The 19,290-nt window shown below is 35.2% G+C and overlaps 1 protein-coding gene across 2 annotated transcripts; it reads right to left on the reverse strand.

The window, feature by feature from the left end:
* Window positions 1-700: 700 nt before the first annotated feature.
* LOC110891213 (phosphatidate phosphatase PAH1) lies at window positions 701-8,877 on the reverse strand. Of its 2 annotated transcripts, none has more exons than XM_022138910.2 (11): window positions 8,692-8,877; window positions 5,809-7,163; window positions 4,475-5,037; window positions 3,832-3,905; window positions 3,652-3,736; window positions 3,108-3,194; window positions 2,912-2,984; window positions 2,303-2,346; window positions 2,067-2,195; window positions 1,853-1,957; window positions 701-1,122 (listed from the first exon to the last, which is right to left on the reverse strand). In XM_022138910.2, the coding sequence occupies exons 2-11, from the start codon at window positions 6,932-6,934 to the stop codon at window positions 1,066-1,068; spliced, it is 2,343 nt and encodes a 780-aa protein (XP_021994602.1). In that variant the 5' UTR covers window positions 6,935-7,163; window positions 8,692-8,877; the 3' UTR covers window positions 701-1,065. The 2 variants fall into 2 exon arrangements, with proteins under 2 accessions (XP_021994602.1, XP_021994603.1); XM_022138911.2 differs by lacking the exon at window positions 8,692-8,877 and adding an exon at window positions 7,554-7,703.
* Between the last annotated feature and the right edge of the window lie 10,413 nt (window positions 8,878-19,290).

The following is a 19,290-nucleotide window of genomic DNA, read 5'->3' on the forward strand; positions in this document are numbered from 1 at the left end:
TTAAATATAATTAATACTAATTAAAAGATAATTATACATTTAAATTTAATATAATTTAAACAATTCATATAGGAGATAATATATATAATATTTTTAAAAAGAGTAAATTACAAAAATCGTCCTTTATATATGTCACTTATTGCAAACTGTGTCCTTTGTCTCCCTAATGGTCGAACTTAGTCTCGCTCCTCAGCTCGACGAGGTTCTTAAAAATGTAACTTTTTTATTATTTAATATATAAAATTAAATTTACTCAACCCGTACAATACATGGGGTTCTTAAATATATAACTTTTTTTATTATTTAATATATAAAATTACATTTATTCAACCAATATAATAAACGAGATTTTTAAATATATATTGTTTTATTATTTGGTATATAAAATTGCATTTATTCAACCCGTGTAATAAACGAGATTTTTAAAGATATATTTTTTTTTTATTATTTGATATATAAAATTGCATTTATTCAACCCGTGTAATACACGGGGTTCTAACCTAGTTTAAACTATAGGTAACTAGGCACAAGAATTTTTTTATATTTTTACAAAATCTGGCATAAGAATTTTTATCATTTGTTTTGTTTAAATAATTTATTAAACATCAAAATAAAAACATAAAACCTGAATTTTGATTTCTTATCTGGTGGTTATTCAAAGCATACTTCATGAATTCAAGATTGCATCATCAGAAGCAAGTATTCTGTAATCAAAAGTATCAACTATGAATGTAAATGTCAAGATTCGGTTACATTTTAAATGTTTTTCACATGACACTAGCGCTTGTTTTTCGTCCGATTACATCTCGGATTCGATGATAAATACACTTATGATCTTGGCTATAAGAACATAGGGATTACTACGAAAATATTCATAACTGACCGACCCGACCCGACCCGACCCTAATGTGTCTGTTTAGATATACAAATAAAAACTAACCAGTTCCGTATACGAATTAATGCTTCGTGACTACAACCGCGAGGATGGAAGAACCCGAGAGCTTGATATGAACAAAAAAGACCTGATCCATCGTTCATAAATTACAATTAGGTCCTTGAACTACTCTACAAGTCGACGTCTGGCATTGGCATTTTCCAATAATTCCATGAGTTATAATCTTCCTGCAAGTTAACGGGAAAGTCAATAATGATTATAACGGTCGGTTGACCCGACCCATAAAGTATTTCTTCCGTTACTGGTTTGTAGGGGTGCAAACGAGCTGACCGGCTCGCAAGCTGCTCAAGATCGGATCGAGAAAAAGCTCGAAACGAGCCGAGCCTTATCGATCCCGAGCTGAGCTTGAGCCTAAAATAAAGTTCGTTTATTTATCGAGCCCGAGCTCGAGCCTGGCATGTGAAGCTCGTCAGGCTCATCGAGCTTTAGTGTAATATTAGTTTTCATTAATATTTAATAACATTTACCCCTTATTTAAAGTTTTCTATTAAACGAGCCGAGCTGAGCGTATTTAAACGTGTTTACGAGCCGAGCCGGAACCTGAAAATAAGCTTGTTTAGTAAACGAGCCCAAGCCCGAGCTTCACTTATTGAGCTTGCGAGCCTAAACAAGTCTATTATTTGTATTATTTTTATAATATATTAATTAACAGATAATAAACAAGCCAGACCCGAGCCGAGCTCGAGCTTGGCTCGGCACGTTTGCACCCCTACTGGTTTATTAAATATGACTTACAAAAACTATATTACTAATATTATGATATTAATCTACTTTTTTGTCTAAAGCAATTTGGGAGGTTGAATGCATTAAAAATACAGTTTGGGTGACTTTCGACCCGTTTACTTTTTAACTAAAGTTTTGGCCCGTTTGATATGTTAGAAAGGAAACGAATCGAACCTGTTCAACCATTGATGTTGGGGGGAACATATCATTGACTAATGTGTGCAAAGAAGTGTATGACTTCCCCTTCATGTCGATCCGATGACTAATGGCTACCTCACCCTGAAAATTCAAGAAGAAAGAAACATTAGAAAATTGACCAAATTACCCCTATTCATGTTCTAGTTTTCTGAAAGGTCAAACCAAATAGTCAACTAGGAAAAAAAAATACCTTAGGGTTGATTATGAAGATTTTACCCTTCGGAATCCCGATTTTCCTATAACTAAGCTCGTCGGTGTCTCGGTTACCGAACCCCGCATAAAATGGGTTGTAATCGGCTGGAAAAAGTGCTCTAATATCCTGTGGAAAATGTTTAAAAATTTAACATTAATAAGGTGCCCGAATTTTGTCGCCAAACATAAATTATCAAATGAAAAGAACATATTGTTTGATTTGTGCATGCTTACTTCTAAACACGCGATCTTGAATTCGTGAGGCGCTCTTCTAATAACTGCCACAAAAAAAGAATAAAAAAAAAGTTCGAATCATGAAGTAAACTTTATGAATAGCATAACGAATTATAAGCGTGTCACAATACTCTTATATATGTATGAACAAGTTATTTTGAAGTATGTAACCAATACTTAGGGGCTGTTTGTTTACCTCTTAATGAGGCTCTTAATGGTTCAGACCTCTTACTGGTTCAGCACTTAATGGTTTAGACTGTTTGTTTCACGAGCAGATGTCTGAATGGTTCAGACATTTGCCTCTGAATGGTTAAGATGTATACAGAGTATGAATGGTTAAGACCTTTAATCTGAATTGAATTGTCAGACATTTGCCTCTGAACGGTTAAGCATTATACAGGCTCTTAATGGTTCAGACCTCTTACTGGTTCAGCACTTAATGGTTCAGACCTCTTACTGGTTTAGCACTTAACCATTCAGATGTTGCCAAACAGCCTCTTAGGTAGCGTTTGGTTATGGGTTTGTGTTTTATAACGGGATATCAAACCCACAAGGTGATTTTTGGTTACAAACCAAACGCCCCCTTATTAATAAACGGCAAGCACTCACCCTCACGGTACAATGAAGGAAATAAGCCATCGGGTGAAATAACAACCGGACCATTGGGTAAAGCTTTCCCATCCTACAAAAATCAAATGATTGATGAAATATCGGCACGTTTACATGTGTGACCATTGTTTAAATGTCTAAAATACCCTTGAACAATGTTTTGAGTTTCTACATAGTATATTATTGACAGTGTTACCTGCTTGAGATTAATGAGGAAATTTCTAGTGATATATGCTTGAACAATTGCACGAGCACTTAGAAACAGCAACTGATATCCGTTTTCCTGCACGTCGAAAATATAAATATATATCGAAGTTAAGACATTTCATGAATACTCATAGCATTGACACTTTAGAAAGATGTTTAGGCAGAACGCAACGCGGATTAAATGAAATACTAGAGGTGGGAAAATGGGCAGTCACGCAGTGGCGAAGCTTGAAATTTTTTACCGGGGGGGGGGGGGGGGGTAGTCGAAAACGTATATACCCAAAAATTTCTATACGAAAACTATATATAAACACTACTGGCCAAAAAGTTCGGGGGGTCGGGCGCCCCTCCCGGCCCCTTCAAAGCATCGCCCCTGCAGTCACGGGTCAAAACATGTAGTTTTTGAGCGGGTCGGATCGGTCTGCGCCAAACACGTTTTTTTGTCCAAATTCTTTTATAGAGTATATAGTGTGTCAAATTCTTTTATATAGTTATACAATATAGTATGTCCGATAATGTACGATAACAAATACCTTTATAGCAGAAAAAAGTTGAGCTACCCCGGATTGAGACCAATCCCTACCAACTAGGGGCATGAACTGACCAAGAACATCAGACCTACAAGATATTATAAATATATAATTAGGACAAATAAAATGTAAATTCAAAATACAAATTTTCAGCAGTAAAACCATGAGTTTAATATAGCTTACTTTGTGATCGTCCCATCGACGTCGGATATCACAATCCTTGCATTCCACTTCCACAAATAAATATGAGCATCAACCTACATAAAATTTACACAACTCACATAAAAAAAAAATAAATAAATAAATAATAATAATAATAATAATAATAATAATAATAATAATAATAATAAGTATTTTAATGTATAGAAGAGAATAAATACGTAAATCAAATTTAAAATAAAAAAAGAGTAAAATGCCATTTTCATCCCTAAGGTTTGACCAGTTTTGCGAATTTCGTCCAAAGGTTTGTTTTCGGCATCTGGATCCAAAAGGTCTGATATCTTACCATTTTCATCCAACTTGTTAACTCCATCCAAGTCAGGGGTATTTCCATCTTTTTTGTTAACTTAAAGGGTAATTTGGTCTTTTCACTTTAAGTACAAGCGTTTAGCATAGTGTACAAATATTCAAAATACCCTTGCTAAATAAAAAAAGACGAAAATACCCCTAAAATAACGGAGAAAATGGATGGAGTTAACGAGCCGGATGAAAATGGCAAGATTTCAAATCTTTTGGATCCAGATGCGGAAAAACAAACCTTTGGACGAAAGTCGCAAAATTGGCCAAACCTTAGAGACAAAAATGGTATTTTACTCGAAAAAAACACCTTTTGAACGCCTAAAACGCGGGTCGAAAAAACAAACGAAACCATATTCTGCCCGTCTTTTAATTTCAACGACGATATTTGCTCACTAGTGGGATTTTGGGTCCTAACAAGTTGCTTTTGTGGAGACTGTGGGCTCTTCTCTACGGATTGCGGAGAATCAAAAACCGATTCTGAATCAAGAAAAACATCTTCACCAGACAAATTACTGTTATTATGGTCAAGAGTTTTAACGCGTCTAAAAGCAATGGGCCAGAGCCACCATCTACGGCCCGATGGAGTTGAAGCGAGACTGGTTTCTTCATTCCAGTCAACGGGAATCGCGTCATTGGGGTCAACGTGCATTTCTAGCCCGTATGCAGCTGTTCCAAGAACGATATGAGCAACTTTATCCCATGTAAAGTATTTATCTTCGATTTTGATTATTAAGCTGTCGTTTTTTATAATTGATGCTGCGGAAATTTTGAATTCTTCCTCGGATATGCGGTGGGCGTTGAAGGTTTCGGAAGCTGTACTTGAACCCATACCGGGACGAAGCAAATTCCCGCAAAGAGATATCTCTATCCCTGAAAAGTTAATTAATTTAATAAAAATATAAATGAAATAACTCTTTTTATGTATAGATGGAAAAACATACAACCTTATAAGTTGTTTCATTTCATACTAGATTATTTTTTAATATATATACTTTGTAATCAAATTAACATAACAATAAAAGTTTCACCAAAAAAATGTTTAACGGACAACCCGACCCAGCCCAATATTTCCACCTTTAAACATTTCTGCAACATACAATTATTAGATAAGTATTAGAGTTAATAGCCAAAATGGTCCCTGAGGTTTGCTCACTTTTGCCACTTTAGCCCAAAATCCAAAATTTTTAAATCTGGGTCCCTGAGGTTTGCATTTTGTTGCCATTTTAGTCCAAATTTCAAAAACTCCCTTTTTTGACTGTTGCAACCAGCCTATTTTGTCCTTTTGTGCAGGGGTATTTTGGTCATTTTTATGAGTTATTATAACAAACTCAGATCAAGAACCTAGAATACCCCTGCGCAAAAGGACAAAATAGGCTGGTTGCAACAGTCCAAAAAGGGGGGGTTTTGAAATTTGGACTAAAATGGCAACAAAATGCAAACCTCAGGGACCCAAATTTAAAAATTTTGGATTTTGGACTAAAGTGGCAAAAGTGAGCAAACCTCAGGGACCATTTTGGCTATTAACTCTAAGTATTATTAGATTAGTTTATTAGTGTGAGCCCACGGGCCCACTTTAGGTATCTAGGTATTAGTTTATTAGTATGACCCGTTACTCAAGCAGCCCACCCGACCCTCACTTACTTGTACGTCTCGATCCATCAAATTTGTCATTATCATCGTCTTCATGTTCAGGCCCATAGGGACTATTTTCGCCACGTTCAAATTCTTCACCATCGTGATCTTTAACAATTTCAACATCAGAAACTTTATGTTCAATATCCAATGAATTTACATTTACCCCTGTTGATTCAGTTTCAACCTCCAACTTACTAGATTCGACGCTTTTAACCTCTACCTTTAAAGATTCGACGTTTTCAACCCCTTCACTTTCATTTCCTACTTGTAATCCTTCAACATCCACATCATGATCACCGCCGTTTTCTTGCTTTCCCAAATCGTTTAATGCCAAACAACTCTTGAAAACATCGTCTTTTTTTACATCGCTCGGTGAATCATCAACAAGACTTGTTATAGATAGTTCTCGCTCTAAATTCACTACGGTTTGAGTTTCATCGCCTTTATCTTTCGGTCTGCTAATATCATTTAAATATTGAGTCCATGTAGCTTCATTACTTAAATCCAAATCACCTTCGAATTCCGGGCCTTCGATCGGTCCCAAATGAAACTGAGGCGTACTTAACTGCACGTTTTCGGTGTTTTCCTCCATTGATGTTATGGGAGCCGACAAAATTTGACCATCAACGCTGAACAACACGACTTCCGAACTATTTGACCCCAAATCATTTTCTAAATTATCAAACTGTTTCGACCCGAAATCCGACAACTCGATCGACCCATCTAGAGGCGATTGTTCACCTTGAAACTCATGATCTTCTTGAAACTGAACCTCTACATTGTTGTTTTTCTCGGGGGCAAAATCGTCTTTTCTAGACTCTAGTACACTTTCGGAATCGTTTACATCACTATCTTTCTCGGGATCGATTTCTTTGATAAAATAAGCTTCACCCGAATTGTCGAGATACATATGGAAATCGGCTTCTACTCCGTTAACTTCTATTTTTACGATCTTTTCCGCTCCTTTGAGAACACCTTGAAATTTTCCGAACCTAACGTACCACGGGGTGCTCCTAAACGATCCATCTTGTTGTTGAACAACGATTATGTCAACGGCCCCACCAAACGGGTGAAAAGGGGTTGCAACAGAATATACACTTTGAGAGAGGTAACTTCCCACTCTACTTATCATTTCGTCTTTGTTTTGGTCAAAGGTCAAACCCGAATGTTCGTTGACTTTTCGTTTTAGTTCATCCAAAAAGCCGTCGATTATTGCACCACTAATCACAAAATTAAACACCCAAAACCGTTCTCTTTTCTATGTTAATTAAAAATTATCTCAAAAAATCGATTCGGGTTATTCCAAAAATGGAAGATGACTGAAGTCTCAAGTTCTTGTACTACAGTCCGGATCAAGAAATCTGCAGGCAATACAAATTTGGAATAAAATCACACTTATCGATATTTTGAAGTTAGTTCCATGTGTATTAAGGGGGTGTTTGGATGTGTGTTTACGAATAATCAGTTTGATTTAAGCTACAAAAAAACTTATCATCAAACAAAGGGGTACGACGATTACTAATATAGACACGGTTATTTCGACTCTACTTCCTTAAATACATAGCATTTGTCAAACACTTAACACAATTAAAAAGGTGATTAAAACAATTTCACATGTGTGTTTCAAAACTCACATCCAAACACCCCCTAAACCTCTAAAAGCAACAATCATACAAAATCCAGATGAGGGTTGATACAAAATATGTCACAATTTAACCGCTTGGGGTGTCCCAGTGGCCAGCCTCACCCACCTCTTCCCAGAGGACCCCCGGTTCGAATCCTGGCAGACACACCCTCCAGGCCTTCGCTTCGAGTTGGGTATTAACCGGCAGGCAGCTATGGGGCTAAGCTAGCTTGTGGAGTGGGATAACTCCAGCAGTTGGGAGGACCGTGCAATATCATCCCCCCCCCCCCCCCCCAAAAAAAAAATGGCATAATTTTGAAAAAAAGATTCTTGATCCAAGAATTAAAGAACCCCAAATGAGACTTGATGCAAAATATATACATAAATGGACATAAAAAAGCAAGAAATACTTAGATGAACACAAGATTCAAACCCTAAAACCAAGAACTTAAATTGATCAACACCAATAACTAATCAAACCAATATGAAATTCAAATAAACCAAGTTCATAACAGGCACATAATATCCAGAAATTCAAATAAAATGTTGATCAAGAATCATTCTAGTGGTGCAAATAAAACCCTAAAAACACAAACCAAAGTTGATAAATTCAAAAAATTACTGCTACCCAGATGAAAAAAGATCAACAAAATTGAAACTTTAGAAAGAACTTAAACTACCCAGTTCATAACAGACACAAAATATCCAGAAAATCAAATAAAAATGCAAGAAATTCAAATAAAATGTTGATCAAGAATCATTCTAGTGCAAATAAAACCCTAAAAACACAAATCAAAGTTGACAAATTCAAAAATTTACTGCTACCCAGATGAAAAAAGATCAACAAAATTGAAACTTTATACAGAACTTAAACTACCCAGTTCATAACAGACACAAAATATCCAGAAAATCAAATAAAAATGCAAGAAATTCAAATAAAATGTTGATCAAGAATCATTCTAGTGCAAATAAAACCCTAAAAACACAAACCAAAGTTGATAAATTCAACAATTTACTGCTACCCAGATGAAAAAAGATCAACAAAATTGAAACTTTAGAAAGAACTTAAACTACCCAGTTCATAATAGACACAAAATATCAAGAAATTCAAAAAAATGTTGATCAAGAATCATCCTACTACAAATAAAACCCTAAAAACACAAACCAAAGTAGATGAATTCAAGTAATTACCAGTACCCAGATGAAAAAAGATCAAAAAAATGGAACCTTTAGGAAGAATTTAAAGTACCCATGTTGAAACTTACAGATGCAGATTGGTCAAAGTGGAATAAGTTGACTTTCTTTTGCTGCAACCAAATCAGACAGGTTTCTTCTTCCTGTAGATGTTCTGTTGATTGTAAAATAGTCTTTTTTTATTATGTGTTTTAGTTGGCTTCACGTTTTGGACTTTTGGGTTGAGTGTGGGAGTTGGGATGGATATCTTTGGATGTCACATATTGACCAAATTATTATTCTATATAGAGAAGTTTCCACCGTCACAATATGGGTCCAAATGTTTATTTGCCACTCATTTTCTTGGAAACTTTTTTTTTGTGTGAACGGCATTTTTATGGAACCTAGTAGATGAATATGGTTAGGGTGGACGGTATGCTCTCGGGGAGTGGGGCGGGGAGTTGAGTTCACCGATCGGTGAAGTGGTGCCGGCATTCATTCGGTGAGCGGAGAGATGTTGTGGCGGTGAGTACACACCGAGCGAGGAAGAGAAGTGATGAAGGAGAGAGAGGGGACTTGACCAATTTTCAACCAATCAAAAAAAAAAATATTGACTGGGTGTTTGACCGTTGCTGGTGTTTGAGTGGAAAATGGGAAGTGAAAGAGGGAGTTAACATGACATGAGATTATTGGGTAGTGAAAATGGGAAGTGATTGACCACTCCCTCGATCATTTTGAAGCATTTGTTGTAGCAAAAAAAAGTTAAAACCCAAAAAAAAATTATTGAATTATAGTTAATTAATTATAGGCGATAAACATTTTAAAAGTTTATAAAAATTGTTTAGTTAAACTTAAGATAAATAATAATTAAAAAAAAAAGACCATACCTAGAAGATAAATAATAAAAGATAATAAATTTTAGCTTTAAAAAGAAAATGTCATACTAAAACAGTGAAAAAATAATAAAAGAGCTAAGTTTGAAGTTATAACAGGGGGAAAAAAGAAAACAAAAAGAAACAAGGAAGAGGAAGGGGATGGGTTTGAATAGGATGAAAAAGGAGGAATGAGTACTAACACCCTTCACTTTTAAGTTTTGAGTTGGGACACTAAAGGGTTTGAGCCCACACCGTTTAGTCTTGCGTAATATATCACGTATGATGAACATGTAAGTAACCTAAAGAGTAGATTACTATTTTGGCCCTTGTGGTTTAATCAATTTAACTATTTTAGTCTAAAAACAATCTTTTAACATATTAGACCCCAATGTTGCATTTTATAACGGTTTTGGCACCTGACGCTAACTTTGTTACTTTTTTGTAGTTAAGTGTAAGGATACTTAGGTCATTATGTACCTTAGGACTGCTTTTGATAATGGGATTTTTACATATATCCCCCTCTTAAGATACCTTATTACATATTTATCCAATCTTTTAAATTAATTACATATTTCCCCTACTCAAATGAAATTACCCTTTTCTAATTCATATCAAAACTAAAGAACCTGGTACTCACACCTGTCAACATGGTAGGATGCTATTAAATTTCAAACAAAAACAATGAAAATATAATTAATTAAACTAGCCGATGAATAAAATTTTTAGCAGTTTATTTGAAATTGGAAATTGGGCGAACAACGAATTGGGTATCGTGCTGTCTGAGGCCGTAGATGTGGGGATAGAAAAAAAGAGTCGTAGAGGTCGCACAACTGAGATTCATGCTGTAGAGAGGAGATAACAAAAGAGAAGGGAACATTCATGAGAATGTCGGATAGGGTGGTAGTAGAGCTTGGTTCTGGTGAGTGGTGAAGATGATGGTGTTGTGATATGGGTGGAAATCAGCAGCAAGGTGGTGGTTGTCTATGGATGGTGACAGAGAAGAACGGTGAGGGGCGGTGATTCTCCGGCGACGGTACTGGTCGGAGATGGCGGTGGACAGCAATGAGGATGGCGGTGGACAACAGGAGATGATGAACGACTGACGGCTGTTGGGTGGTGTCGGAGATGAAGACCGGCAATGGCGATTGACCATGGCGATAAAGATTTTAGAAATACATATTTTATTTACTGAACAAGATGATTGAACAAGATTAATATTAATTATTTACCATATGCTTTATGAAAGAGAAATATATAAATGATTTTAAGGGTAAAGTAATATATAATAAATAATCACTAAGATATTTCATAGGGGTAAAATAGTATTTAAAAAGAGTAATTTTAATGAAATGGATAAATATGTAATATATAGAGTTTAGGAAGGGGAAATATGTAATATATATAGTTTAGGAAGGGGAAATATGTAATTGATTTTAAAGGTTGGGTAAATATGTAATAAATGATCTTAGTAAGGGGAAATATGTAAATGACCCTTTGATAATTACAAAGTTCTTTTAATATTTAAAAGATTATTAATTCAATTATTCAAGTTTTTTTTATTATTTCATTTAAGAGATTATTAATACAATTAATTATTCAAGGTTTTTTTTTTTTAATTATTTCATTAAAGAGATCTATCTATTATACTAAATGAATTCTCTTAGGCCACAAGGTTTAATCTTAGCCGATCATTTTGATGATGTGGACATGCTCTAAAGGCTGATAATTCATTTTGTGCGCCAATTTCATTTCCTTCATTCTCGTTTCTTTGCAATTTCTTTTAAATACGTATTAAATGCTTTTCTCTTTCCAATCAATTAATCTTGCCAAAATTATGAATTGGTTTCTATTTCAAATCAAAAAACCCTTAATGTTAAGAATCGTCTACATTCCAGAAAGTAACTCACCGGATTTCTCACTTCTATAACGGCGATCAACTATTGCTGGGGTTTTCATTTTTCATCTCATATACAAAAACCCTAGATCTGATTATATATTTCACGTTGTCGATTCTTCTCTCAAAGGATTCCGGTCAGCTAGGGTTTCCTCTATAACTGGTGGTGATGGCTGATGATAATAGAGATGACGGTGGTGGTGGTTCTGGCTACGATTATATGATGAATGTCGGTACAATGTTAAAGGTTAGGATGTTTTGATTTGAAACAAATATTTTTTATGACTCTAATTTAGAATTGTGAAATCGGAGTTCCATTTCATTAAAGTTTTGATTCAAAGCAGGGTTTTTTTAGAATGGGAAATACAATGAATATTTTATGTTCGGTAATTTTATTTTGAATCTGTTTATACAATGTTTGTGTTATTGGTTGTATTATATATTTTATATTTGATCTGTATGTTAACACATTGTTCATTGGTTCCAGGTTCATATGTATTTTCTCCGCCGATTTTGCGAAAGATCATCAGGTATGCATACACAATTCACATTTGAATTCTCCAATTAAACATAATAAACTGTTTATACGCGATAAAATTGGAAACGTATTCATAGTTTTGTAGAAGATTTTCAAGTAATTGATGACTGATTGCGGTTTCTATATGAAAAGCATATCAATGGTTTCAAAATTGAATGAAACGTATTGGAGAAGATTTATAACTGTGATTGAAAATTGAGTGAGTTTCCATATAAATCATTTTGCCGCTTAAACAACCAATTCTCTAGCCGCTTAAACAACCAATTCTCTAGCCAAAGAGATAGATTCACAAAACTAATAATATTTTTTGTTTGATTTATGTTCATTAAGTGGTACTTAAAAGTGATTTTTTGTGTGTAATTTACCTTTCACCTACATGTGAAGTTAGCCGGGTTCTTCCATCACCACCTGTAAATTCACACTTTTTTTAATATATTAGGGCATTCTTTAAATATTGGGTTATCAGGTCTAATTTACTCTCCTTTTTTCAGCTCAAGTATCATGGTTCTTCAGAGGTACAAGTTGGTCGGTGGTTATTGTTGGTTTAGTACCTGATAAAGCAATGGATCCCGACACCCCTACGTCTTCTGCATTTGCTAGCTATGGTATTCAATTGGCCGAGTAAGTACATAAGTTCATTTAATTATTTTTCTCGCGTCTTATTTATAGTTCTACAAATGTTTTGTTTGTTTCCTATGAATAATATTTTTTTTCACATGTATATGATAACCATAGGTCTTTTAATTGCTCTCTGCTCAACATTAATGGGTTCACTTTTGCCTCACGTGAACAATTGTTACTTTATATTAGATGTCACTTATGCAGTGCTTTATATTGATTTGATTATTGGACTTACTGAGATTTGTTTTGAACCGGGTCATCATGAGTATAGGTTAAAATGGGCCAAGTCTGACTTTCAACTTTTCAATTATTTCCAATTAATCCCTTGGTCAGTTCGCAAATCCTGGCATGTTCGTTAACCGTTTTATGTTGGTGTTATAATATAAAATATGGGTGATTCTATACACACACCCCTGTAATCTTATTTCGCAAGATGGCGGTTCCGGAGCCTGCTTAAGCGTTGCAGAATCTGCCGGTGTCGCCGCTTCGGCAGGCGAAGAAAAGTCGACGTGGACTGAGGTCTCGAAGCTCACAGTATCGCGGTGTGACGTTTTATCGGCGCACTGGTCGTTGGGAATCACATATCTGGTATGATGCACTTGCTTTCTAATTTCTAATAATTGTGTACTTATGAGTAGTATAAGAGTGTTTAGGAGTGAGTATGTTTGTAAAAAGTAACATAATAATCTGAATTTCATTAATTGATGCAGATACAAAGGTACATATCATACTTAAGAAGTGGCTATAAAGATACTAAAAACTGAACGCTTAAACAAAGATTTTGCAAAAAGTACTTGCCGAGGAAGTTTATATTTTGATTTTTGAGGTCAGTATATATATACTTTTTCTTTTTTGCATTGTTCGACTGCATTTTCTTTAAGGATGAGCTTGGAACCAACCGGTACCGAAAATCCCCTAAAATGGGTACCGGTACCGAATATACCCGGTACGGTTCGGTACCGGTATTGAGGATAAAAATCGGTACCAAAAACGTCAAATGTCGGTATCGAAAATGTACGCGGTTAGGTAAATTTGGTACCGGTACCCGGTACCATTTGGTCTTCCCTAATTTTCTTTGCAAACTGTATTATTGTTTTTTCCTTACATGTGACATTTAGTAAGATTTATTATGTTCAGGCAAGTCCGACATACTAATGTAGTGTAGTTTACACGAGCATGTACCAAGCTTCCAAGTTTGTGCATTGTAACAGGTAATACGGGGAATCTAAAACTACTTTGTTATGCTTCAGTCTTGGTAAATTTGTTTCTTACTTTGACTTTTGGGGATTCCAAATATTTAGCCTTGAGTGTATGCATTTGAGGTTCGTTGTGTAAAAATTTGGGGGTGAACAAATTCTTTGTCAACTCTAACTTTTTCTTAATAGACTCTACATATTTAGCTTAATTTTAGTTCTCTGTTTAATTTTTTGAGTGATGTAGCATTGATGCTGTTAGGCTATCTAGCATGGGTTAGTAGTGAATTCATTTATAGATATAAAGTAATTACTAAAGATCATGGTAATTTTCATCAGATTAAAATTTTATTAGTTTTTTGGATTACTTAAAACAAATTAGTGGGTGTGAATGAAAGTTACCTAAAATCGAATCTGTAACAAAAAAAAAAAATGCATGGAAGGGTTTGAACCCGAGTGCTTTGGTTTAGATAGCAGTTATGAGCCGGTTGCGTTTACATTTGGGCCTCATGTTCTACAGTTTCTCTGTCTCTAAGCAGCCTTCGAGTCAGTTTTAATTGCTTTGTTCTGTATGTGGTCGTTGCTTCTGTTTTAGTGGGTCAATTGAAATTGAAATAGGAAGGAAGTTATATCTGCAGAGTTTAGGCAACCCAAAAGATGATTTGAAAACATCTATGTAAAGTAACTTATTCGTCTATAATCTTTGGTTTTCTTTCTCAACGTAAACAAATTGTTTTATACTTTTTCATGTTGTTCGTCAAACAATCTAATGTGTTAATGGTGATCAATAGTTGGCAGTTGGATTACTCTAATATGCCTAGAAGTCGAAAGGGTTCATCAGGAGGTGGTGCTGATTTGGAGTATGTTCATGCAGATGCACGGGCTTCTGCCTACAGTTCGTTTGCAGCTGGAGCTGCATTGATTGCTGGTATCTATGGGCAATTGGGTTTAAAATGCAGCCTTTACTTTCTCTAATTTTGATTCACTTTTTATTGAATGGATAATCGGGTTACATCTTTTCTCTAACAGGTCAAATAGAAAGATTTAGCTAAAGATTAAAAAGAAAACTCAAATGGTTCAAATGGGCCAAAAGTCTCTCAAAGCTTATTTAATAGTGCACACAATTTAGATCGGCTTATTAATATAGGCGATTATTTATAAAGTCAACTGATTTTGCCAAAATGAGTTCAGTATTTACACTAGGAGCACGTACTAGCGGCATCACAGATTGCTTTTGTATTTCAAGTGGGTCAAAGATGTGGCCTTCATTTTTCAATTGCATCTGCGAGTCCACCACTCGCACTGGCATCAACACAGAAGTATTTTGAATTGCTAGATTACACTGACTTCTTGAGGAAATATAAGTTGTGGTCAAAAGAAGGTACCTTACCAAGATTAATGTAGCTTACATTTAATTGTTGTTTTTGAGCTGCATAGGGAATTTCGTAAGCTGCTTATCGTAATGTCTAAAAATTTGCTTCGTCAAAAAGACTGCAAGTCGAATTTATCTGAGTTTTATGATGTTTAAGACTTCAAGGTCACTTGGCTTTGTTAAATAAGGGACAAATTTAAACGACTCACTAAGGACCAAAACGATCAGTCGGATCTTGAAGAAAGGATTAGGTGTTTGGTGCTTTGCTCTGGAAAGGTTTGCAGTTATTCAAATGCTGATTTGACAATTACAGCCTGTTTATTTCTTAATGGGTTGATTTAGGTTATGTTTTTATCTCAAAAGGGGTTAAGAAAACATAATTCTGCTAAAAACGATACGGGTCAAATGGGTAGAAAGTCATCTGAAGATGCCATATATGCAAAAAAAAAAAATGTTTACTGAAACTAAGATATCATTTATCTACATGTTTTAAAATTTATTTAAAAATAGTTATCCAAATATGAAAGTATAGTATAGGTGCCATTTTTGTCATGTGTTCTTATAAACAAGTCAGTTTGGGCTATGTTTATGTGTAACAGATCAAAAGGGTCATATAAACTAAAAAGTGTTTTTATGATACTATATTAAAAAACATTCATTAATCAAATAATTTAGTTATTACAATCAAATCTTAGAAATCTGTCGAAAATGTCATGATATAACACAACCCGGCCCGGGCAGCCCTCCTGTTTTGACCATAACCCATTTTGACCCTTTTTTACCCAACCAACCAGGGTAGTCGTCCTACCATGTTAAACAATATGCTTACACTCTTACACCATTTTGCAGTTGTGTATATATCTATCTTTTGATATATTCATGAACAAACTTTATGGAAACAGAAAAATCACTTACAAAGGTTCAAGTTGCCTGAGCGTGTAGTCTGCATTGGTGGCTTTTTGCGAATTGAGTTGTTAGCTCGGGTTCAGGTACAAGCAGCGGTCGGCAAATACAATATATGGTCAGTGTATTATTCCTAATATACTTAATTAATAATTTAAAGGCTATGTTCTTCGAACAGTCGGTTAAAATTACTCTTTTTTTTCAGTTTGGCTCACAGTTTGACTCACAGTTTGGCTCACGTGCAAGTGATAGGGCGCAAATAATCACCTGCATTTAGTGTCGAATTTTATGAATCATCAAAATGTATATCTCTGAAATATGATGCTGAGGAATTTGGACCTACAATGAGAAGTGTTTCGAGTGAACGTGATAGTTCGCTTAGCACACAAGTTTAGTACCCCTACAACCTCCTAAACAACTAGCTCTGGGGAACTTACATGACTTTTTGCACATGATGGTATTTTTCCGTAATAAAGTTGTATGTTTATTTGTAATAACAAGTTGGTGTATGTTTATTTTCTATTAACAAGTTGGTGATTTTGATTCTATTTTGATTTAAATGTTTTTTTAATTCAATTTTTAATAATCCATAATTTACAAATTGGTCAAATGTTTTACTTATAGGGATAATTTTGTAAAAAGAGAAAATGGACAACAATTTAACATGCACAAAAAAATTTGATTGTTGTCTAAAAAGTGTTATTAAAGATTCAAAATGTAATATTATTTTTATAAAACGAAAATATTAAAAGATGAAAAGTTAAGATATTTAGATGTATTGGTGTGTGTTATCTATGACTCTACGTTCATGTCTTAATGTATATTTAGATGTTAACACTGCTGGTGCAAGTCATATTGGCCAAAAGGCATGAAAAGATCATGAAGCTTTAGTTGACAAAAAGTTAATATGTAACAGAGATGAGCGAGATGCACTATTGGGATGTGATCAACGGTCTCAAAATATTAGGCTTACCAAATCATAGGTTAACGATTCAACTTTTAGAATTCATTATGTGTTTAGTTGGTGTTAAGTCACCCGCGAAACTCGCGGGGTCTTAGGCTAGTTATTAATACAATTATTCAAGTTTTTTATTATTTTATTATTTTCATGATTATTATTTAACAAAATACGTTTTAAATATACAAATAAATATGACACAATGAAGATGATGTTCTATTTGGGTTTTCTATTTATTGTGTTATTGGTTATGGTTATTGTGTTTTTTAACTAGTTGGGTTTTCTATACATCGTGTTATAGGTTGTGGGCATTGTGTTTAGTTTGCTATCCATTGTGTTATAATTTGTTATCCATTGTGTAATATCCCGAGTCATCTGGTCAATAAAATCCAAATGTCTCGAATAAACCTGTAATCGAAACCCCGAGCACGTACGACGAGAACCAGCACGGAAAATGAGAAAACCAAGTTTTGGTCATCATCGCGTAGCAACGAGATCCTTAAGGATTGTTGCGTAGCGCGGCGGGTCTAGATTCCCCGGATGCCACGTGGCAGACCTATAGGAGTGACTCATGCCACCTAAGCCCTAGTTTACCCCACCGCATGACGGGACGAGGATTGAAGATATGGTCGCGTAGCGCGATGGCATCAAAATTCAGCTATAAATAGAGCAATTCGTGGACATTCCAAACTGCTCAATCTCTTTCTCTCGCTCTCCCGTTCTGTCGTTCTAATACCAGAACCCCTAAACCTCGAAACTCAGCTCCATAGAAAGTACACTAAACCCTAATCAATGAAACGATACCCTGTCCGATTGATCTGAAACCAATCAACGGATGCCAAACTGCTGCCTGAATAAGGCTATACTTTGTTAACTACGTTGAGGTTTTGATCTCGTGATTGTCGTTAAAGTTTGATTCGGTTTTTACACTTATGCGTATTGTACTCTGTTAAATTAGATGCTTAGTTATGAGAAGGCTTAGAACCAGGACTATAGACTTATAAGAAGCTTAATTATTTGAAGGCTCAAGGACTACAAGCTAGCAAGGTGAGTTCCTCTGAATCGTTTCTAAAACGGGATGTGATGTTTTGTCTGATTGGTAATAACTATAGAATCGACTATGTATAGCATCTGTGATATGTGGCAATGATTGATAGGATGATTGAGGGCCGATTGTATATATCTGATTTAGCCAATAGAGTTTGTATACATAGCCTGTTATGTGAACATATCGTGCTTACTATGTTCTTATCTGTTTGCCATGATTATATTTGATTGATGTTATAGTCGATAAATGTATGTTTTGAATAAAATCATTTATGTACATGAACCCACCAGCTTATGCTGAGTCCCAAATATTTTTCGGGCACACATCCTAGGTGCCATGTAACACCTAGTAATATAGTCTCGAATTATATAACGACACGTGTCCACTCTCAAATGTGCCTAATAAATTGGACAAGAGCGACTAATTTTGTCAAATTATGAAAGTATGAATGTGGAGGGACCAAAGGTGTCAACATGCCAATTTATGGCCCCTGAGTGACCCCTTGTGGACCGTAAACTATTGTGTTTATCGACCTTAGGGCTGAATAAATTTTGTTTTAGAGTAGCGGATACAGACTACAATGACATATACCTTACGGTCCGTAAGGCGATGATTTATGTGTGCGCTAAGTAGGCTTACGGACCGTAAGCTTAAAGCCCATACAGTCCGTAAGGACTGTATCTAGGCAGATTTTGTTTGGAGGCCAAGGCATTCTGCCCTTGTGCCACCTATCTCGAAATGCTGAGCCATTGTGCAACTTCTAACACGTCCATACACACCTGGAGACATCCTAGACCACCTCTAACACCTGTCATGATCTCCATTCAACCTCTTCTAGTATAAATAGAGGCCTTGATCACTTGAATAACTTGCACCTTTCTCATTTATCCTCTCTACTATCTGATATGGAAGTTCCTAATCCTAAAGGAGCATCCTCTGAGTTCTAAGCATTCTAAGGATCACTTGTAAGTGTTCCGTTCCAACTCTTTTCATTTTTTATAGGCTTTTATTAGCCGAAAGTCAAGCAAATTGACTTTTGCTTTGACTTTCGGTTTAGACCATTATGGTCCAGCCATTGCTCGAATCAACATGTCTACGTGATCGTAATAAGGTAGATGTTAATCCCTTAAAAGGGCACCTCCTGGAAATCACGTTAAGTTGGTCAAATGACGGGTCAAAGTTAAGTTAAATAAAAAGTCAAACGGCAGATTTTTGGAAATCTTATAAAATGAACTTGTAATTGTTTTAACTCATGTTTTTGACACTAAATCAGTTGGTAACTAATATTA

The sequence above is a fragment of the Helianthus annuus genome, chromosome 11 (genome assembly GCF_002127325.2).
Source record: "Helianthus annuus cultivar XRQ/B chromosome 11, HanXRQr2.0-SUNRISE, whole genome shotgun sequence".
Lineage (NCBI taxonomy): Eukaryota > Viridiplantae > Streptophyta > Magnoliopsida > Asterales > Asteraceae > Helianthus > Helianthus annuus.